This window comes from Triturus cristatus, chromosome 5_2 (assembly GCF_964204655.1).
Source record: "Triturus cristatus chromosome 5_2, aTriCri1.1, whole genome shotgun sequence".
NCBI classification, from domain to species: Eukaryota; Metazoa; Chordata; class Amphibia; order Caudata; family Salamandridae; genus Triturus; species Triturus cristatus.
In genome coordinates this window covers 413,595,296-413,619,319 of record NC_140588.1, presented here as the reverse complement: position 1 = coordinate 413,619,319, position 24,024 = coordinate 413,595,296, and the positions used below count along the sequence as shown (strand labels likewise).

At 45.0% G+C, this 24,024-nt stretch overlaps 1 protein-coding gene across 2 annotated transcripts in view; it reads right to left on the bottom strand.

The window, feature by feature from the left end:
• ANKRD12 (ankyrin repeat domain 12) overlaps positions 1 to 24,024 on the bottom strand; it is a 436,051-nt gene that overhangs the window by 41,667 nt on the left and 370,360 nt on the right. For both annotated transcript variants that reach the window (XM_085607326.1, XM_085607327.1), the window contains one exon: positions 7,861 to 8,004. In XM_085607326.1, coding sequence (XP_085463452.1) covers positions 7,861 to 8,004 — 144 coding nt within the window. The remainder of the gene's footprint in view (positions 1 to 7,860; positions 8,005 to 24,024) is intronic.

Here is a 24,024-nt window from a genome sequence, read left to right as displayed (position 1 = left end):
AGGTTAAGTTAGTCGATCCCCACATGGTACAGTTGACTATATTAAATTCACACTTGGATCTCGATGCATTTTGGTATAGTACTGCTTTCATTGGTGTTGGTCATACATGTTCTCTTTCTAGTTTATAATGTGGTGGGCGCCTGCTATTACGGGTCCAGTGAAATCCAAATTGTGCTTGAGCAACTAAATATCAACCTCAAATGTGAGTGAAGCAAGTTCTTCCTTATCATAAACTAGCTGTAGTTTAGTTCAGCTTATATCATTAACAGGTACGTTAACTTTGTCAAAACCTTGTCTGGTTGCTCCCTCCCCCGTCCCTTCCCCTCCAGTTTGTTTTCAGGGGTTCGCATTCTAATTGTTATGCGTGATCTTTGAGAACGAACAGGATGTCATCCGTGTATAATGAAATAAGGACAGTTTGAGTACCAAATGTTATACCCTTTCTATGGTGGTATTCACTGAGGATACAGACTAAGGGCTCCCTGGTCAAAGCAAATAAGATAGGAGATAGTGGGCAACCCTAATGGGTCACTTCCCTCTGTGTTTCTTAATTGGGGTCTAATGTTTCCCATTCACTCTGATCTTAGCCAGAGAATAAGTATATAATTTAATCCAATGAAGCAATGCCTTATCCATACCCATACGTTCCAACACGGAGTAGAAATGTCCACCTGACAAAGTTGAATGCCTTAGCCGCGTCTAAAAAAGTGGCAACCACCTTTATTTCCAGGACAACTTGGTGGGTAAGGGTGAACAGAGTGCGTAAACTATTTGCAGTGGAACATCCTGGAATGAACCCAGATTGATCCAGTCTTACCAGGTTTTACATTAACCGCAACAATATTTTGCTAGTATTTTCAGGAGTATCTACCAGTCTACATTAATGAGGACTAGGGGGCGATATCATTCACAGGAGTCAGGTGGCTTGTCAGGCTTTAGAAGAATGATAACAATAGCCCCTCTCATTGTCAGTGGGAGCTTACCTACCTGATTTGTCTCATCATACGCTTCAAGCAGTATTGGGGCAATCTCTTTGTAGAATGCTGCAGGAGTCAATCGCTACCCGGGTACTGCTATTTTTCACATTTTTATTTACATATTTAATTTCTTCTACCATGATGAGCTGGCACAGTGGCTCACATCTAGCCGTGTCTAATTGTCCTGTATAGGAATGCCTCAATGTGACTGGGTGCCTCTGTGAGTTGTGATGTGTACAGCGATTTGTAAAACTTAGTCAAATAATCTAGAAAGTCAGCAGATCTCCACGTTGTGTTCCTATTTTCCATTATTATAAACGTTCTGTGATTTGATGCTCATTTAGGTCTAATCATTGATACAAGAGTGAGGCCTAGATGCACCCCCACTCCATAGTTTCTCGCTGCTCTATATTTTCCCTTGAATTTAATCTCCCTTTCTACTTTTTCATTAAACTCTTTGAGCTTAGCCTGCATATTCTAATATTGCATGATTTTACGTTTTGTCATTACGATTTTTCATACCCTGTATTTCCTTTTCAAGCGATGTGAGGAGGATTCTAATCGATTTAGGATTCCCTGACCTTTGGCTATGCATTCATCATGAAGAAAATAAGTTACTTACCTGTAACTACGATTATCCAGTATTGGTATCTTTCATAGATTCACATGCCTGAATCATTCACCGTCGTCGAGATGGGAGTCAATGGCCCTGAGCCATATTTTACATTGCCTATCTATATCCTTTTAAAAAAAGGACTAAATGTTGAATGCAGCCAATCAGTTGTTAGCACCCCCTAGAACCTACCCAGCAAAGGCAATTTCCCTCAGATTTTTGTCGCACATCGTGTGTGAAGCAAGTTTCTCTGGGTTCTACTCAGTTTTCTTCTACAAACTTCTGGAAGTTATTCCTGTAATATTTCTTCATTATGTCTGATAAAAAAGGCCTCTTCCGTGCCTGCAAGACCAGTGGCAAGAAGAGAGTCCATGTAGATGATCCTCACAAGGACTGCATTTATTACCTCCACCCAACCCATGAGGTAAAGCAGTGCAAAATCTATCGCACTTTCTCTTCTAAAACTCTAAGAGATAGAGAGGGGAGGCTGCTTTTGTGGCTGCAGTCCATTAAGCACCAGAAATCTTCTGAAGAGGACAGTGATGGATCATCCAGGCCTCATAAGAGAGCCAGATCTCCTGAAGAAGACTCTGGAAAGGGCAGGAAACACCTCAAACCCTCCCCAGAGAGCAAGAGCTCAAAACAGGAAACCCATTCAAAAGTCTCCTCAGAGCCTTCATCTTCAGTCTCCTCTACTCCAGTGGGGAAAGAAAAGAAACATCTTAGAGCCTTCTCCTCAGATTCTGGGAAGCTCAGAGCCGGAAAATCGCCATAGACGACATCACCGTTGACAACAGCTCCTAGATCATCGACGACCACAAGTAACACAGTGACGTCATCGGCTCAGTCGAAGGCAGGGACGACGACCACAGCGGCCATCACCGGCCCATACTGTCGACGAGAACCACATTGACGCAATCACCATCAACGTCCATCCCATCTGTGCCGTCGACAGCCCTCCTGTAGGCGTCACCGCTAACAACTACACGGTCAACGACAACACAGTCGAGGGCAACTACGTCGTCGGCAACATTGGCTGCAACAGCACTGTTGACGACCGGCATCCCATCAGTGGTCATGATACAGTCGATGCCACCGTCAACAACAATAAAGGTTTCAAATACATTTTTTCATCCGGAGATGTCAATGTTCAGCAAGATCTCCCCCTCTGCTTCCATTGCACCTTTTAGAATTACAGAAGTAGGATGAAGATGACGACGACGATGGATTATATGGAGTTGTGCATAGTCCTAGTCCATAGTCCATCATGACGACGGGGAATAATTCAGGCATGTGAATCTATGAAAGATACCCCAATACTGGATAATCCATAGCTTTAAATGTTTCTTATAGTATTCAAGTTGAGTCCACAGATCTGGCGTTGTGTTCAAAATAGTTTTTAAATGCTACTCTTATTTTTTCCAGAAACATTGAATCAAGACGACTCTGTGGCTACAGTAGCCACACATGCTTTGGCCGCCATTCACTAGGGACATTCAGAGCAAGGATTGGCTAGTAGTCAAAAAACATTTTAGGTAGATGGAACACAGAATTAATCCAACCTGATACATCTTTTGTACTAAGCCAAAAAAGATAGCTTCTATGAGGAGCCATGTACTGAGGAGGGAAATGTGTGTTCTCTTATTTGGGGTGCCTTTCCCTCCATATATCCACTAGCTCTTGTTGCTTGATTATATTCAATATGGAATCTCTGGCATTACCATGATTTTTTTGACCATGCATTCTTGAACCTGTGGCCGTGCAGTCCAGGTCAGAATTTACAATTAAATAATGATCCCCATCTCATATAAAGGACTGTGTGTATAGCAGTCGGCAGTGTGACATCATATGGGAGAAAGATTCTGGCTACTGAATTAGAGGCATATGAGCTACTCAGGTTCATATAGGTTGTATCCAGGATGCCATGCTAAATAAAATAGCAACCTTCATTGTCTGCAGTGGATTGAAGACATCAGAATGGAACACTTTTTCTATGGTGAGAAAAACATGGGCTCCCCATGCTTTCGCAAAACTGCACGGTCACACAGGGGTAAATGAATTTTTTTCAATGTTATGTTTGTTTATGTAAGCAAGTGTTTGCCTACCTTTCCAGGGGTTTTTCAGTCCCCAAAGTTACAGGTTATCATTTTCAGTATATTACGAGATGGTCAGTTCCGCTTAGTGTTTCCGTGGGTGTAACAGGTCTTTAAAAAGCGAAAGTCAGTGAACTTGTGCCCAATTTTGGTAGAAATCTTCAACTCTTTACTGTTGAGGGACTGCTGTACAGGATTATGCCACAACATCATCTTAATCAAAATTACACATAGAACATTTTTATAACAGCTTATTCTAATACAACGCAATTCGGTTTTCTTTAAAAACGCCCACAAAAACATGTGAAAGCCTTATGTCTGAAATCTAGGACCATAGATGACAATACCAAATCAATTGTCTTGAATTGCAGTGGAGACAAATACCTTATTGAAGATAAGAGAAGCAACTTTTAAATCATATGAGGATCACTGGATAGGGTACAAAAACCACATCCAACATGCCCACATAGGAGCAATAAAAATAAGCATATTTTTGTACAGACCCAATCTTCTACACAACAAAAACGGTTGGATGGCAGAGAAAAGATGGAAAAAGTACATAAATGTCGAATTACTCTAAATGTTGGCTTAGTGATTCCTCCCTGGTGAACCTCCTCTTTCTGCAGTGAAGGCTCCCGATACTGGAAAGATGTTTTGTCCATGCTAGACAAAGAAGGCACAACACACCATGTTGTGTATCTAGATTTCAGGTCAGATGTATTCACCAGAGATATCCTGTACTGCCCAAAGGTGACCACAGGTTTAAACGTTTGCAGTTAATTAACTGCCATTTGTGAAAGTCCTGCATATGCGAAATCCAAAACAATGTTATAAAGAGATGTCACAAACACAAAATGATGGACTGTGCACTAATGGAGGAATTTAGACTCCACCCATTGCACATAACATAATAAATTAAATAGGGATTATCCTGAGCACAGGAGTTTTGCATTTGTTCACGTTACTACGCCCAGCACACATTTTTGCACAAGCAATTAAAGCGAGCCTTAGGATGGGGTAACCTGTTAAGTTATCTGTAAATAAAAACCACAGTAATGCAAAATAACATTTTTAAAGTACATTTTAAATCCATAATATGATTTCTTATCTAGACCCAAACTCTTGTACATTCCTGAATCTTAACTCATTCAACAATCTACACTGGTTCTTTGTGATTTAGTGCTGCTGAAGCAAGCACTTTTTGGGAATAGACATTCTTATTGTAGGTTTGCACCTTCGTAAATTACTGGACAAAATATATGTACTTAACTCAGATACAATTTTTACTTATCTACATCAGTGAATCTCCAGCAAGGTAATCCTTAAGTGATTCATCACTTTTAGACTTCAAGTCTGAACATCAAATATAGCACAGATTGTTATCATGTTTTAAAAAAATGTAAACTTTTTGAGCATTTCTAAGGCAAACACAGCTACTGGAGTTTTTTTTTACTGCTCTGTCACATAGAAGGGCCACCTCCCAGTGTTATACCCCACATGTTCTCATTACTTCTTTCCACAATGACTGTGTTGAGTAAATGCTGTGTGTTGGTACTTTTCCTTGTTTGTCTTTTACTTTTTGAAAGATTATCTACTAGTCAAACAAACCCTAATCCAAATTAATGGCAGTAAGGGTGACAAAAAGGAGCATAATACAACAACTCAAGGAATTTAAATACTTTTGATGTTGGTAGGCCGCAACCTGCATGAGCCATTTATTTTCTTAGAGTAAGTCTGTGCTTGATAGCGAGCATGCATCGTTTAGAAATATCAGTCAGATAGTTTACAAAAAGATCTCTACATGCCTCTTCAATTCTCAAGGACAGGTTCACGTTTTAGATCCTGTGGGCCACAGACATTTGTATGTCCTCCATCAGTAACCATTCAGTCAAATCTTCATGCCAGATGTTAAGTTTCGGTCCCTTTAGTTGTTTCCATTGGACTGCAATGTGAACTCTGGCGAAGATTAGAGCTAGAGTTGTCATCCAATATTGCAATCGCTTTCTCTTTGGACATGAATGCACACTGTTTGTATTAGTATGACCACAATTTTCCAGAATACCCCTACTATTGTACAGGACCAAATCATGTAGAGCAGCACAGCCCTATCCGTTTGAAATCCTGGACATGCTGCACATATGTCATGATAAATATATGGAGGATGGTGGGTATAATATGTGATGTGAAGACATTTAAGTTGCATAAGATGGGATCTAGCATTATTTAACATTTGCAAGTATTTTATTCCATTCAGTACCTGAAAGGGGAGCACCACAATCTCCATCAGATGAAATGGTCTTGCAGCATCAGAGACCAGTATTTTTGGTCTGTATGCCCTCTCAATAATTTCGAAAAACCTTTGAGCTTCTTCGTCTCAAGTAGCCTTTTTTTTAGAAAAAGTTTGTCTGTCAGGGAACCCTAGGAAATGTAAAATATTTCTTCTAGCCCTTCCTTCAGCATTTTCCACTCTCAACTCAAGGTTTTGTCACCTGCATCTTGATTACAGTTACTCTCATGTATACCATCTTATTTTTAATCATTTTAATAGTGTCTTCCATCCTGTCTGTGCTTTCTTCAATGCTCTCAAATCTTTTTTACTTTACAGTGGTGAGCAAAAGAACGATGGATTAAACCCAGATCCTTGTGCCTGGGGGTGTATGTTTACATTGTTCAGCAGTCAGTCTATCGTTTGTTCCTTTTGTCGTCCTAAGTGGGTAGGGTATGCCCAGACACGAGTCCCGTACTCACTGCGCCACTGGATTCAAGCTAGCCTGGCTGATAAGGGGTGATGCCCTGAAACCAGACCCAGGATGCTTGTTTCCGGTCCAGGGAGGACCTGTCTTAGCAATTCGGGCTGGACTGCTCCCATGAAGAACAGGGTCAAGACTGATTTGCATATGACTGGGTCCAAACAGGGGTGGCGAGGTGAGCAAAATAATGATAGATTAAACCCAGATCCTTGTGAATGGGAGTGAATGTTTGCATTGTTTAGCATTCTGTCCATCATTTGTTCCGTTTGCTTTTTATCATTAAATGAGGCCTATTCAAGGACAAGCCTTGTGGGCTATGCTCAAGGTCTTACATTTTATGCACTGTTGCACAGACAGCCAATGAAGTTGTGCTCAATTAAAATTAGCTAGCGCAAACCAACATAGTGCAGGTGCTCTCTAAAAAGTGTTTCTTAATCTTTTTGGCCTCTTAGGTCTCCTGGACTTACAGTTTTGCTATACCCTGGCCTGTCCTATCAATGGATAAGTATATACAGGCCTGGTATTTCAAATACTCTTCTAGTCCTAGGAATTGGCCCCTGTATTTATATATATGAAACATCACTTTAAAGAAAGAAAAAACAACAAAGCATGTTTAATCTCTCCAAACACCTTGCAATGACATTAGTGAAATGTGTAACTGGGTACTTCAAAGTTGTTTAGGGCACACAGCATATGGTTTCAAGAAGACAGTAGATGTGATTGCTATGCTAGTCCAATAATATTAGGCAGTAAAAAGCTGACCCCACAACTGACTCCAGGCTCAACATTTCCATGACCACACTTTTCTAGTTTCTCTCCTCCATCTTTGTACTCGAGACAAAGGATCATGACATTGATTGTATAGTTGAAGATGACACAATACCAACAAAAACACTAGCAAGGCAGAGTAAGTGGAACATTTGGCAGTTAAAACAAGTAGTAGCCAACAGTTAACCTATGTATAGTAGTGTACTCTCTAGCCCTATTAAATGCACTAAAACTGCACAAATTTGTTTTAAATTTTTCTATATGTTGCTGCAGCAGACTGTACATTCACTAGATCATCTTGCTGGAATACCCGGTCATAAGATTGCAATAATTTAGACATGCGCTGCTGAAAACGAACAAGACAGCTTCTGGATGAGCACCAGACTTCTACTAGCTTACTATGCCAGCCTGCCCTCTACAAGGTAGATCCGCTCCAAACCAATTTGCTGGCAAGTGCCAACAAAGAAGAAGTATGTAAAACAGCTGGTGTGCAGGATGAACATGCAGCACAGGCACATCCCAATCCATGCATGTCACCAAAACTACAGCTTTCATTTTACTTTAGTCCTCAGTATTGAAGCTTAAAAATTAATTTGTAACAAAATGGTTCGTACAATACAACAGTGACATCGGAAATAAAACAAATCTTCGTTGTTTACCTGAGTTTCTTGGGGCACGTTGTACACTTCTGCATCCAGCAACACAGTGCAAGCACTAAAGGGTAGTGACTGGTTAGCTAATGTTCTTGCAGCACGATAATGGACACGTAAAACCTCCTGCTCATTGGACACAATAAGTTTTTCCTAGAGAAATGACATGCATAATATAGTCACTAAATGTGAATTTCTAATATACAAGCAAACATGTTTCACTTTTTTCTTGTTAGTAAGAAAAACACGCGTAGATTTAAAACAATCAGAAATTTAACAGTATCTGCATCCGTGATTCTCATTAATTTTGTCCCATGCATCATCCACAGAATACAATTGCAAGTACATAATATAAAATCTATAAAAATTACTGCTGTAAGATCAGTAAAGAAAATCACTAAGATGCCACGGCGGTCTGCCTAGTTCTAAATATTGCAAGTAAAAACTCAAATATATATTTTTTTCAAAGGTATATACATCCTGTTCTAAACTCTGTCTGACAGGTTTTCGGGGACAAATTTCTATATAAGAGATCAACACAGATACCCAGATTAGTCACTAGTGCCTCTGATTTTGTCCTCAAATAATCTGCAAGAGAAGGGTTATTTATTACTTCTAATCGAAATAAAAGAATCACTAGACCAACTCAAGATAGAAAACCTTCAAATAACAGAGACCGATATTGGCAGTTTAATTTTCAAACAGAATTAGGCAATATTTCCGTTCCAAACTACTATACCAAAGGTGCCAATAGGATTGATTTAGTCTTGAATAAAGATAACAGTCTAGCGAACATAAAAATGCTACTTTGCAACCATAGATGTTATGGTGCAAACACTAACAATTTCAATGCTTCAAATTAATATGCCAATGAAAACATGGCCCACAAATATACTTAACTATTAATTATCTCAAATTTTACTTTTAAAATAGCATGTGTTGGCTCCCTCTTCCCACCACATTCGATAACCTGTGCACCACCTAATTTACAAACATCCTATGGTCAAATATTAGGTTAATACGGGGTTTTAGTTTCCATGTAATCCTAAAATAGGTTGGGCCAGAATAACTATCATTTGCATCCTTAGTATCTTTGCTATATTCTCGGAGGAAAAGAGTTGACATTGCCATTGCAGTATGTAAATCTGCCAAATTAAATTAAAAGGAGGTGCATTAGGAACGCATCCCTGTAGATCAACCTTCTCCAACGAGTAGCTCATGAGCTACTGGTAGTACAGTACCTGTAAGTAGCTCTTCTGTGTGCAGCTTACCCTACTAAATTAGAAGCTTTTGCGTGGTTAATACATTTATATCAAAATTAAGTGTGTATTTGAGACAAAATGAGTATTTTCATAACTCACAAGATGATGTTTGGATGGCTACATTTCCAAAATATATTTAAAACTGACATTTTAGTGATAAATCATGTGGCATGGAAAGGGATTAATAAAAAAAAAATTATGACTTTGGTGCCAGTGACATTACAGCTATAGCGGTTATGTATTACCCAACTAGAGGAATTTCAAATTGACAATGCATTTTCTGTACTGCTTGAGACCCTGCCTTATGAAGTGATTACTGCTGGTAATCTTGCTTATAGGTTTTAAAAAACAAATATTTCTTTATTGAATTTCCAAAACATATATCACTTATAGTCAACAGAAGCTAGAAAACGGGTAAATCGGGTAAATAATGCCCCTAACTCCCCCCACACATCTGCGAAGGCACTGCATAGTTAATGACGGTCCATTAAGGTGAAATGAAATGTGAAACAGTACAGCACTTTTCTATGAGCAACATATAAGGTAACAACCAAAATATGCTCCTATTTTGCTTGATAGTTATGGGCGACTCTCAGATCATCCTCTATGTAGCCATGTCTCATGTTATGCATCCATTTGGCAACCACAAGCTATGGTGATCCCTAAGAACACAGGTGTGGGGATAATTCGTCAGCGGAGCCTGGTGTTTGGGTAAGAAGGTAAATTTGTAAGGTTTACAAATTATTCCTGGGTCTAGAGCTAGGAGGTAACAGTTCAGCAAAGGTGGTCAATTGATCTTTGCAATATATTAAGTCTTGCAGCCATTCCTTAAACTTTAGAGCTCGTCCCTATCCTAATCTGCACGCAATTCAACGTTTAGCCAACAGGAGGCTAAGCACCACTTATTTCCTAAAAGTGTATCCTAGTAGAGCTAACAGTAGAGTTAGGGTTACAGTCTGACCTATCATAAGGGAAAGTGCGTCAAAAATGTCACTCCATGGGGGGTCGCTAGAGAGCGCCACGCAAGATGGCCGCACTTTAGTGTAGCTCTGCCCGGCTGATCCCCCATCCATCCAGAATCCACCTAAAATTGACGCATTGCTGACCGAACATCGATTGCCCTGCAAGGCGCAACCCCCCCGCTGCTGGCGAGGACGTTTTGGATCGCCCGTAGGCATTTCTGTGGCCAGAAGCTGAAGTGTGAGTCACGGCGGGCAGGAGACAACATGGCGGCTGCCGGTGCCCAGAGCGGACTGGACTCTGGGACCGCGGTGCTGGGGGCTGAAGGCAGCGACTACAGAGCAGTGTCCACACAGAATCCTGCCTGACTGAGGCTGCCGCGGCTGGCCGGCTTTGTTGCCCGGGGGCTGGTGGGGGTGTGCTGGTCCGCATTCACGCCACAACAATACATGCACAAGCCCCGACGAGGAGCGTGGCGGCCTGCAAGTGCCCGCTCTGAGCTTTGGCCGCTGCCCTTATCACAGTGAGAGAGCTGTGGCGCTTGGGACGCAGCTACAAGAGTGGTGATCGACAGACCTGCATTGCGCAGGGTCCCCGCGAGACGAGCTGGGGATCTCGGCTTTGAGCCTGCTGCCGAAGATTTCGCTGCGCACAAAGGTGCAGTCTCTGCCCTGAGGATCTGATCGGAGCGGTGCACGGCTTTGCTGCCACCTGACCCCCAGGGAGCACGGATCACTGCTGGGGGACGCAGTCTGCACCTGCGGCGGGCGGCTGTGAGTGAGGAGCTGCCTTGTCTGGACCTCAGGCTGCGGGAGGGGGCCTGGTCTCGGGGCCGTGGCCCGTGAGCTGCTGCCTGCATCGCTGCACATACCAGTGTAGACTCTGCCCCATGGATCTCATTGAGGCGCGACGGGGCCTCGCTGCCGCCTGACCCCTGGAGTGTGTGGACCATCGTTGGGGGACGATTACGGCACCTGCGGCAGGGGGTGGTAAGTGGGGCGTGGCCTAGCTTGGACCTGTGGCTGCGGGTGTGGGCTTGAGCTAGGGGCCGTATCCTGCGAGCTGTGGCCTGTGTGTAGCGGTTTGGGCCCGCATAGGGTGGCAATATAGTTGCTTTGGCCCGGAGGATTCTAAGGCTGCTCCCTGTGCTTTGCTACACAGGGCCTGTTTGCTGGTTCCTCGCACGCCCTGGGTGCTTACGCAGCTGATAGAAACATCCAGGGGCCCACACTTTGCGTGCTGGGGTACATGATAGGCATATGACTGACGGGCAGCAGGGAGCACCTACTGCTGCTGGCTTATTGCACTGCTGGACTCCTTTCCCTTGCCTGCTACTTGGAACTTGCGCCCCAGGTGCCTTTGAGAGGCAGGGCCCGAACTGCTCCCCTTGTGCCATTGAGGGTGCTGCCCCATTGTCGGATCTGCTGTCTCATACCCGCATTTCCCACCACTCACTATGGGGAAGCCGGATAAGTCACAACCTCGCCTCACGTTTGAGGTGCGAAAATCTGGTAGGACCCAGGAAAAAGCAGCTTTGGATTCTGAGGCTGAGGTGCAGGGGGAGGGCCCGACCAAGCTAGAAACCACATTGCTGGCGATGGAAAAATGCCTCCAATCTATAGAAGGTACTATGTCAACCATCAATCGCAGGCTGGACCATATGGCTGCGCAGTTGGAAAAACAGAACACACGCATGGGGGAAGTGGAACAGAGGCTCTCTACCATGGAGGATGGCCTCAGTGAGGTTGCCAGCAAGACGCTCAATATGGAAAAGGTACTGGCGCTGATATAGGCCAAGAACGAGGACTTGGAAGCCCGGTTCCGTAGAAATAACATTCGGATTACGGGCCTTCTCGAATCCACGAATACTGGTAGGATGGAGGCCTTTGTCGAAACTCTGATCAAGGAAATATTTGGCCCTGAGAACTTGTCCTCCATGTATAATCGAGCGCGTCCATCGGTTCTTGGCAGCGTGACCAGTTCCGGGCGCTCCACATCGCCCTAGAATTGCTCGGCTGCTGAATTACCGGGACCGTGATGTCATTTTGAGGCTGGCCAGAGATAAAGGCACCATTTGTCATCAGGGGAACACACTGTCCTTTTTCCTGGACTTCACTGTCGCAATTCAGTCTGTGCGCCAGGAGTTTGGTGCGGTTAAAAAATTCCTGCAGTCCGAGGGCGTCCCATACGCGATGTTGTATCCTGCGCGTCTGCGAGTAGGGCCGGAGACGAACTTCAAAATGTTCACTACCCCTAAGGCGGCGATGGAGCACGCCAAGCCGCTGAAGCGGCGCCAGGACATGACTGAGGAGGAACAATGATGTTAATTGTGGGCTGTTAATAAGTCTTCTTTGTTGGCCAACCTGCTGGAGGGACTTCCCTGATGTTTCATGTCTCTCAGTTTGTTTTTTGCACACATGTATGGCCTGGGGGGATATTTCCTTTTCTATCGGTTGGTTTGGATGCGGTCAGATTATGTACTCTATCTTTAATCCTCGCACAGGTTTTAAGACCTGATCAGCCACCTACTACACTGTGGGAGGACAGTAACACTCTGGCACCCCCTACATGGGAGATCCCCACTCTATGCACTCTTTTTGTTCCTGTTGGGGATTGTTTAGCCTAGACTGGGATGGCTTTGGCGAGTTGGGCAAGCTGAAGTGGGTGGGGGGGTCGGGGGGGGGGGGGGGTAAGTTGAGTACAGTTGGCACTTTTTTATTGTACTCTATATGAACCTTGGCGACCTGCTTGAACAGCTGGATCGCACACTGGTAGGCTGCTGCAGGTGCATGGGTAGTAATATTAGATTCCTGACTTGGAATGTACGTGGTCTCAACAGTCCCAAGGCAATTTGCACTGTGATAGCGTACCTGGACAGGCTGAATGTCCAGGTGGTCTTTCTGCAGGAGACACACCTCACTCAACTTTCAGAGAAGAACGTGGGCACACGGTGGGTTGGGGAGCGGGGCTCCGTGACACAGGCAATCCACTGATGCACTTCTGGGGCTCCTTGGATGCTGGGAATTTGCATGACATCGGGCGCATGAGGCACTGAGGGTTCCTGGTTGCGAGCGCCCCCCGTTCTCATGGCGATTGCAGACATCCTCTTTGACAGATCTAGTTTTTAAGCATACAGTCAGCGAAGCAATTCATAATTACTTTCAGGAAAATGCGGGCTCTGTAGATAGTGCCGGGGTCCTTTGGGAAACGTTTAAGGTTACAATTCAGGGGGTATGTATTGGGGCACAGGCCGGGGTCCTTAAAAATCTTCGCCGCAGAATAACAAAGCTCGCTGAGGAAATGGCCGCTCTGGAGCGTGACTACGCTTGGAATCGTGTTCCCGAAACACTGTCTGCGAGTCGTGATTTCGTATCGGAACACAATGAGACTGTGGATCAAAAAATATTGCACAGATCTCGTCGGAGCACAGCTCGCTATTACGGTGAGGGGGGTCGGCCTAGCCGCTTGTTGGCGCAGAAGCTGGCAGCTCCTCGTAGCCAGGCTTATATTACCGAACTGCGGGACAGTGAGGGACTGGCACACTTTGGCACTTCAGAAATTAGCAAGGTGGTGCTGGATTTCTACTCTGATCTGTATGGGGAACGTGATCTGCCACCGGTGGCTGAAATTAACGACTATTTGGACGACGTGGCGCTTGGTTGGCTGTCACTTGATCATTGGGAGTACCTCACGCAGCCATTTGATGTCGAGGATGTTAAATTGGCAATTATGTCACTTCCTAGTTGCAAGGCGGCAGGTCTGATGGCCTCCCCAGCAAGTTTTATAAGGCCTATGCCGATGCCCTGGTGCCGAGACTACTGGAGGTTTTTGCTGAGGCATACGACTCGGGGACACTACCTCCCTCCCTTAAGGAGGCCCTACCTGTAATGCTTTTGAAGCCTGACAAGGCGGCGAAGGTCTGTGACTCCTACAGACCCCTATCTATTATTAATAATACTGCCAAAATTTTGGCTAAAATGATTGCCACCAGGCTTCAGCCATTAATTCCTACCTTGGTCCTTTCGGACCAGTCAGGATTCGGGCCCACCAGATCCACAACACACAACCTCCGCACTATTTTTGCTACATTACACTACTTTTAACAGGATTTTCAGGCAGTGGCTGTGCTGCTTGATGCGGCCAATTTGTTTGACTCTCTTCAGTGGGAGTACATATTTACCGTCTTGTTGCGGATGGGCCTGCCTCCGTTCTTCTTAAAGTGGATCCATCTCCTGTACACCGCACCAGTGGCGCGGATCTGCGTGAATGGCTGGGTTTCTGATGCTTTCTCTATCAAACGCGGTACACGGCAAGGTTGCCCCCGTCGCCCATGCTATTTGCGCTCGCATTGGAGCCCTTAGCCTGTAAGATGCATCAGGGGCACGCCCAGGCGGTGCTGCGGTTTCGGCAGCAGCCATTAATGGTGTCGCTGTATGCAGACGATATGCTGCTCTACGTACGCGAGCCCGCCATCTACTTATCGGAACTACTGCGCGAGTATGTCAAATTTGAACGGTTCTCGGGTCCAGGCATCAATTGGGCTAAATCCACTGTGTTTCCGCTGACGGCCGGCACCAGGGAGGTCGAGCTGGACTTTCCCTTGCAGTGGTCGTTCGACCCGGTGAAGTACTTGGGTATATGGCTCCACAGAGATCCTGAGGTAGTGATCACCGTTAATTATGGCCGTGCGGTCAGCACGATTACCGATCAGGATGCAAGCTGGGCTAAGTTGCCTCTTTCTCTTGCGGATCGATTGAGGTCATAAAAATGAAATTTCTACCCAAACTTCTTTATTTGTTTGTTAACATCCCAATCCGTTTGAAAATCGCGCTGTTTAATACGCTGCAGTCGACCCTGCTAACGTTTGTCTGGAGTGTGCTGACACGGCCATTTGAGCGCGGTGGTTTTGAGGCCCCAGACATGCTGTTGTATTACTTATGCGCTCAGGCGCAGTTTGCGCATTTCTGGTATTACCCACAGCGGGGTCCAGCCGCACACGGCAGTCGAGGCTGACTCAGTACTCCAGACGCCACTGGTCCTAATGGGTGATGATGGTGGGGGGGACCGCAGGATGAGAAAAGTCCTGTTCACTGCATGGCCTGGCCATGGAACACTCTTGCTAAAAGAGCGCATTTGGACTAGCTTTATGCCCCAATGCTACCGCTGGCGGCACTTCCAGACATCTCTGCTGAACGAGAACAGGCTGCCTTGAAAGCACTGGGGGAGGTGGGGATCACTCGACTCGGTGATTTATACAGCCAGGGCAAGTTCTGGGCCCTACCGGACTTGCCGAGTAGCCTTGGTGCGGGTTTAATGCTGGGGTTCACTTATGTGCGGGTAGCAATCAGAGATATTTACCCTGCATATCCAGCCGAACCGTGCACACTGCGGGCACTGCAGGCAGTGCTAGCAGGGGCAGAGCGTAGGGGCTTGTCACAAAACTGTATAACGCGTCACTTAGGGAAGCTGATCTCATTGAATCCCCCTTGTATACTAAGTGGAAAGCTGTATTCTGCACCTCACTGTCACTAGATGACTGGAAATTCTGTTGCGCATTGACTGGGCAGCTGACGGCGAAATGTAATCTCCGCATAATTCATTTCAAATACTTACATCAGCTCTACTATACCCCGCTTCAACTGCGCAGATTCGGTTTGCGAGAAAGTGCATACTGTGTGCGTTGTGGGTAATGCGATGCGAATTTTATGCACCTAGCATGGCACTGCGCTGGTATACATAACTTTTGGTTACGAGTCACGCAAGTGCTCACAGATGTTATAATGGAACCTGTAGGGTGTGTGCCTGCTATCTGTCTGCTGGACTGGGTACAGAAGCTTAAACCCTGCAATAGGCACTGGTGGCCATTTCCACTTTGTTTGCTAAGAGAGCTGTTGGGGTGCTAATCCTGTCCCGACATTTAAGTGGTGGATCCGTGATTTGCTGTACTGTAGGGAACAACTGGGAATTTACGCGGAGGAACTGCCAGAGGCCTCGCGCCCTAAGGACTTCTGGGCTCCCCTTACAGGATACCTTCTTGGGAAACCCTACTTGTGCGGACTTATTTTCCAATAGAGTTTTTGTATGCGTGTGGAGGGCTGGGACTGTCATTGAGTAATGTCATGTGCAACACAGTGCCGGGAATGGGGGGGGGGAGGGGGTTGAGGGAGGCGGGCTTGTTTGATGCGGGTTGATTAGTTGAAATAAAAACTGGCTTGTATTGATAGATTGTGCAAACGTGCCTTGTTGAGCCCTATTTCGGGGGTGATGTATGCCTCTTTTTTACAAGCTGCTCAATAAAGATATTTAAAAAACAAATAATTTCACTCCAGTTGTCTTCAATTGGGTCACACGCCCAGGTGAGGTGGAGGTAGTCTGCCAATGCATCTAACACATCAATCATCTCGGTGGAGATTATATCGGTGCAGCCTTGTAGGGGTGTAGTACATTCTATGTAGAAACATATAATGGATGATACGAAGCCGGCTACTCGAGGTAATGCGCCCCCATCTGCTGACAATTCCACTGCCCATTCGTCCACTACTCCAGCTTCCATCCAGCCCGAGCCCGCCTCGCCGGATATAGTGCCTCCAGTTGAGCAGTGTGGTATAGATGGGGGACCAAGTGTCTCAGATTTCTGACTTTGAGCAGTGTGTAGAGTGTTGAGAAAAGGGGGTTCACTCTGAAAGTCAGCAGTGGCAGCCTTTACATTATGCCGCAACTGGATATAGAGAAATATATCCAACAGGGTCCGCACCTTTTCTGCAAATAGTGCTTTGCAGGAGACAAACAACCCATCAGAGTAAAAATCGCCCCATGTGGAGACCCCAACTTTATGAGGCATGTGCCTGCAAGCTGCTTCGTGTGTGACCGGAAAGGAGGGATGATAAGGCAATGGAATCAACAGAGAGTAGAGCAAAGGCTTGGCGAGTCTCTTAGCCAATTTACACCATGCCACTGTTGTACAACCAACCGTGTACAACCAACCGTGGAGTCCAATGATGAAGCAGTGGTAGCCTGCGAACTAGGTAAGAAGACGGGGCAACTGCAGCCATGTATATCTGATCAATGGCTAGATGCGGCATGAAGGGGGACGATCTTTACCAATGCACAGCATAGTGCCCAGGGCACCTAAAAAGTAAAGTTTCATATCTGGCGCCTCAAAGTCCCCGTTGGAGAAAAGCTGTGAGAGGGTATCTCACTGGAGACGCAGTTGTTTTCCTGCCCAGGCCAGCCAAAATCAATGAGATTTTAATGCTTTAAAGAATTGTCGTCGCGGTGAGTGAGGTATATTAAAAAATAAATAGAGAAATTCAGGCAAGACGACAATCTTCATGAGTGAGACACGACCCGCCAAAGGAGGGGCAGCAAGATACATTGGGTAATATAGTGAAAAGGGCCATGGCATAGTTCGCCTTGACTAACTTGCCCCGATCCCTAGTAGCCACTATCCCTAAGTTGCAAAGCTCAGAATCGCACCATTTCAATTGAAAGTCAGAATTAATTTGCAGTGTGGAAGCGGTGTGAGGGAATACATTAGATTTTTCCCAGTTAATTTGAATGCCTGATAAACCGCTAAACTGAACAAATTCGCACAGTACCCCCCATTCAAGCTTTCCTGAGAACGTAATATCGTCAGCATATAAGGACACAAGCAAATCTCTAGCGGGATAGCGGAGTGCATATTCGCTGTGATGCTGTTGAAGACTGCCAGTCAGTGGTTCTACCGCCAGAGCAAAAAGCAACAGCAAAAGTGGCGGGGAGGGGGGCACCCCTGCCTAGTGCCCCGACTGATGGAGAAGGGATCCAAACTATTGCCATTAATCTTCACCCTGGCAGCTGGTTGGGAATAAAGGGAGAGGGGAAGCCTATATACTGGAGTACAATCACTAAATATTCCTACTCCAGCGAGTCAAACGCCTTAGTGACGTCGAGGAACACCGTCAATGCGGTAAGATCTGGATTTATGTCCTGCAAGAGCGGAAAAAAAAGGTGCGCCAATTGTGAGATACTGCTTGCCCAGGAATAAACAGCTGGTCAAGGTCTAACCTAGAATGTCATGAGAAGGCTTAGGCAATTAGCTAGGATTTTTGGCATCACAGCTGAAGAGGGATAGAGGACTATAAGATTTGCAACTTTCCATAGGTTTACCGGGGTAGGGCAGAGTGATAATCATTGCTTCACCGATGGAGGGTGGGAGTATGCGGGAGGTCTTCGCCTCCTGAGATACAGATTTTAGGATAGGTAGCAATGTACTGATATAGGTCTTATAAACGTTTGCAGGCAGACCATTAGGTCCGGGTGCTTGCCGGACTGCATCTGCATAATTGTCTCTCTGATTTTGTCTTCTATATCAAAAGACAGAAATTCCCTTTGCGCATCACTCAGCCAACCTAGCACAACATCTTCAGGGTAGGCGTCAATGTCCACGCCTTGTATCGACGTGTACAGGTTGCTGTAATAGGAGGGAAAAATCCATAGTATGTCTGGTGTCCTTGAATACTGTTCCGTCTTTAATCTCAAGTATATCGTTCGTGAAATAGATATACATGTTATTGTCGCTAGAATATTCCCCGTCTGCTCCCCCTTGTCAAATGCTTGCCCCCAACATAATTGCCACGGTACAAACATTCCCTTTCTGCTGTGTCCTGAAAGTCTGTCAAGGCTTTCCTGATCCTTTCAGACACCTCGAGGTCTTCAGAATTGCCTCGCTGAGCCTCCAGGGTTTTAAGGCCTCTCTCCAGCCCTTTCAAATAATCTCTTACAGAGCGCAAGACACTCCCCGCCTTTGGCCAGACATATACCAAGCACAGTGACCATAAAGGCCTCCCAGATCGTGCCCTTTTTGCGGACGAGACCTTATTTCTGTCTAAATAAAATCTACAATCTCCTGTCTCAATTTCTCACAGAAAGGAGCGTCTAATAACATGCGGGGTATAGGGACAGGTTTGTCGGGTGCATAGCACCAGCAGTACCGGGGAGTGATCGATATATGTGCACGTCAAATACGCAACTGTGAACTCATGTACCCAGATCCCTAAATACGAGCCAGTAATCCAGCCTTGACCAGCTGTTATGTACAGCAGAGTAAAAGGTGTCCTCCTTAGCCAAAGGGTGGTGGGTCTGCCACGCATTCAACATATCATTCTCTTCCACTGTGCTCTGCATGTGATGGGATGCAGTGTTATGATAAGAGGATGGGGCATGGGATCTATCCAGAGCCGCATTTAGTGCAACATTAAAAAACTTCCCCAGAGAACATGGGTGGAGCCAATGTTGAAAATTTGCTCCCACAGCCTATCGAAGAAAGCAGGGTCATCAGTGTTTGGTCCAGAACAATTAACTATGGAAACGGCCACTGAGGCAAACCTGCCCCACATTAATGTATAGCGTCCTTAGGGATCGTTAAGGAACCTTGTGGAACATATGGTGCACCTTTGCAGATGAGTGTAATAGTTCCACACTCATAGGTGGAATAGGTAGAGAATTGCCTATGGGAGGCCCAGTGCGAAGCAAAGGTGGTGTGTGTGAAATTCCATAAGTGGGACTCCTGTAATTGAGCAATATGGATGTATGCCTAGCCAGGTTATTTAAAATGTGACTCCGCTTCTGTGGATTGCTCAGTCCTCTAACATTCCACATTAGACAAATATATCCAACATGTGTGTGTCGCTGTTCTGTACTATTTCAGGGTCGGCCGCCTTGGAGTGAGTCTCTAGGTTCAGGTGCACTAGTCAATACATATTATCCCACATATAGCAGGGATGACAAGTCAGGCATTTACCGGAGAAATGGAGAAGCACAAAGTTGTCTCGACCGGGCCACACTGCAGCAGGCCTCATATGGCACAGGCTGGCCCCACCGCATGTCTCTCTGGCCGTCGTCATAGCGGGCAGTGCATTCTCTCAGCTGCAGAGAAGAGAAACTATTGGTGCATCAAGTACTCCCCCAGCAGCGGTTCCCTCCGCAACTCACCGCGGCACTTAGTTCTCATCTCAGGGATCAGGCACGGCGGCCACCGCCATTACCACCATTTAGCTTCAGCAAAGGCAGGCAGGCCCAAGCCCTTGCTGTACTGTAAAAACAGTGCAGTTTCGCCCCAGATGAGCAGCACTTTCCCGTAAGAGTGTCTAATTGTCAGTTAGCATATTTCTAAGGTATGCTGGGTCTTCTGGGGCAGGATTCTGATGAATATGTGCCCCGGACAGCAGAAGCCTCACACTGGTGTGGACATCATCCTTGCCGGCTCTCTAGCGCCCCTCAATTTTGCTTATAGCAGTAAATATGTCTGATGTGGTCACAATTAAAGCACTAATAATGTTAGTTGCTTGGGATGATTTTCATTGAACATAAGAACCTCTTATTACAGAAAAGGTTGGAGATCCCAGGTGTAAATCCATTCTCTACATTACTAAGTGTTGCCCAATATAATCTTAACACATGTTTCAGTTTAGAGTAATTAAATCACAGAAAGGAAACTTTGGCCAATTATTCATGCTGACAATCTTCCTGATAGAACAGATAAAAAATAAAAAGCCATCTTATCAATGAAATAGCAGTGCAAGAAAAAAACTCCTAGTTTAAAACAATGGTGTGCTAAATTCAATAGTATTATACGAATTGTAGTAAAGTAGCATATTCGATGGAAACGGGAATGTGTGCTAGAAATTCTGTTGCTGGAAGACACCCATGTGTCCAGATACATAAGCAAAACCTTTTTAAAAATGTTCAAGGAAACAATCCCTTTTTTGTTCTCGCCTCCCAGACAGAGCAATCTGTCTGCTTACGAAAGACCAATAGGTGGGCTTACAAAGAACTCAAAGTGAGATTACAGCCTGCCGGCTTTTTGGTCACTCAATTGTTTGCTTCTTTCTCGTTGGCTTGCCTTCCTCTATGTTTTTTGTCCCTCCCCTGGAGCAAGGCCTCATTACCATCCTTTTGAATGGCTGACTTGCAGCTTTCCACTGCTCACTTTTAGGGAGCTACTTTTTTCTTTTTAGTTAAACACTCCGTTAGACTGCACATATTGCCTGCTCTCATTCTTGCGTGCTTCTCGCCGCCAAACTCCCTCAGTTCATGTCGCTCTCTGTAATGTATGATGCTCTAGGTATGTCATGTGCTAGTTAATACATCATGGCCATGGCATTGCCTCATAGGAGGTTTTGAGATTTAGGATACTTGTCTTTGTTTAAATGTAGGATGTATTATGTATATCATGTGCCATGTCATATGTAATATGAGGTGGCTCGATTACATGTACTATTGTCCATAGAACAAACCAGAGTTTTGTACAAAATATTTTGTTAGTATTATGTTTTTTTTTTTTAAACATATTTTATTGGGTTTTGAAGTCGTTTATAGCATATATCCACATGTTACACTTTTGCAGCAACCTTATTCCTGTCTTATATCGCATTTACATATACACAATCCAGTTTTGCTGCAATATACTTATGCTGAACTATTCTATAGAATAAGTTGAACACGTCCTATCTCGTTTGGGACAGCAGTCCCCAATATTAAGGATACCTTTGTCCTATTGATACAACAAATTTTCCCCAACTCCCTCCACCCACCCCTCCCCCGTCTCACGTGTGTGTCTGCGTTCTGCGCCTTGTGCATCTCTTCACATATACTCCTGGCAAGCCTATGCGTGCATAGCATACATCTCCCAGTCCATGCACTGCTGACAAAAAATTAGGTACCCTTCCGCATTAACAATTTTACACTCTACTTAGGGTCTTAGACTTGGTCCATCGATTTTATAGCTTCCAGCATTACATCCCATTCCAACGCTATTGGTGTTTTTCGCAATCCTTTAAGTTCTTCTTTATGTAGTGCCGCACTCTCCGCAGCGCCCCATCGAATCATTTCCGTGTGCCTTGTCTGCATATCTGGGGGTCTCCGCGATTTCCATCGCATAGTTATGTTGCGTATAGCTAGGATGAGCGCTAAATCTATAAAGCGGTATTGTACTTTGTGTTTTGAGACTTGTTTGTGGAGCCCCAATATGCATTCCTCCAGTGTATTCTGTATTTCCCGATTCGTCGCCTCCCTTATTCTATGTCTGACAGTGTCCCAATATCCCCACACTTATGGACAGGACCATAGCATGTGCTTTAGGCGTGCACCTTCTAACAAGCATTTCGGGCAACAGTGCTGTGTATGGGGGAACATTCGATCTAATTTATGCGGGGTAAGATAAGCCCAATGCAAGACCATTGTTTGTATGAATTTGAACTTCGCATTCCTCAAGGCCTTCCTTGGATGCGCCAATATCTTCGCCCAATCTTTGTCCGTTATGTCTCTATCTATGTCACCCGCCCATGTATTCCTCAGTGTATCAAGAGCAGCTTTCGTGTGTGTACTGATACCTGTATAGATCCATCTAATAAGATGCCTACCTCTTCCCATGTAATACACCATCTTTACCAGGTCATTGGTGAGGGGTTCTTGCCTTTGCGGGGCCCAGTGCGTTCTAACGTATCTCAGCAGTGCCGCATGTTTCGTTTACAAAGGTATCATGATCTAGAAGTATTCCATCGCCAAAAAGATCTGACACCGTGTTAACTCCTGCCTCTATCCATGGCTTCAGCTTGCGTTTCGTAATAGTGCCTCCAGGTAGTGGGATCCCCATGAAGGGAATGTTACCTGCATATGCCGGGGGCGCCTGTGTATATTGCAGCGCCGCTTTCCAGCAGCGGAGTGCCGTGCCCAACAGCGGGGGGAGGTCGCCTGGCAGTCTACTACCAGGTAATAATAGCTTGTGTAATGCGTCATTGTCAATGTCTGCCATCGAGAATCCTATTTCTTGCAAGTTACGCCCTACCGTCCAATAAGATAACCATTGTAGTTGGCTTGCATAGTAGTATGCTCTCAAATCCGGGACACCCAGGCCTCCCATTCGCGTGCCTACTTGTAGCTTTTTTAGGCTTATACGCCGTCTGCCGTTCCCCCAAATGAGTTCCTGTGAGCATCTTGTTAGTATTATATGTTATTTACATAATGGTTGCGTTGTTTACTGTTTGTATTGTTTAATTTTTTTATATGTTATTTACAGCCCTGATGAAGTTCCAGACGCAATTAGAACGAAAGACGTTGGCTGTATTTTATCTTGGTCTTACTGAAGGAATTTAATAAATGAGACACTGACTATATATTGGAGCTTGATTACTTCCTGGTGCATCTTCCTATGTGCTATATTTCTTGATCTGCTGGGTAGTGGCATCAAACAGCGGCAGGTGCCAGACGAGTATTGCACGGGACATGAGATATGTACATCATTACTGAAGTGCGGTCACTTTAGTCCGCCGTTGTTTCCATTTGTTTTTTCCAGCTCAGCTAACTATAACTGCTGAATTTCACTGGTTTTGTAAGAGAGAAATCGGAACCAACTCTAACGTCCCTGTAACCTTTTGTTTTCTTTAGTGAATTTTCAAGGTTTTTAAAAATTCTAGTTCTTAACTATAACGTCCCTCTACAATATGTTTTTTTTTAGGAATTTCCACTTTTTTAAACGTTAATTTCCAACTAGGACGTCCCTGTAACCTTTGTTTTCTTTCATCAAGTTCTAATATTTTTAACATTTTTATTTCCTGATAGTAATCTTTGAGATTGGGTTTATGAGTGACTGTATAGGTCTGTGAGTGGGTGTGTGAGTGGGTGTGTGAGTGGCTGCTTGGGTCTGTGAGCGGGTGTGAATGGTTTTGTGGGTGTTTGAGTGGTTGTATGTGTCAGTGAAAGGGTATGTGAGTGGCTGTATAGGTCTGTGAGTGGGTGGGAATGGAATGGTGTTTTGGGTGTGTGAGTGGTTGTGAGTGGCTTAATAGGTATGTGAGTGGGTGTGTGAGTTGCTGTATGGGTCGGTGACTGGGTGTGTGAGTGGCTCTATGGGTGTGTGAGTGGCTGTATGGGTCTATGAGTGCATGCATGACCGGTTTTGTGAGTGGATGTA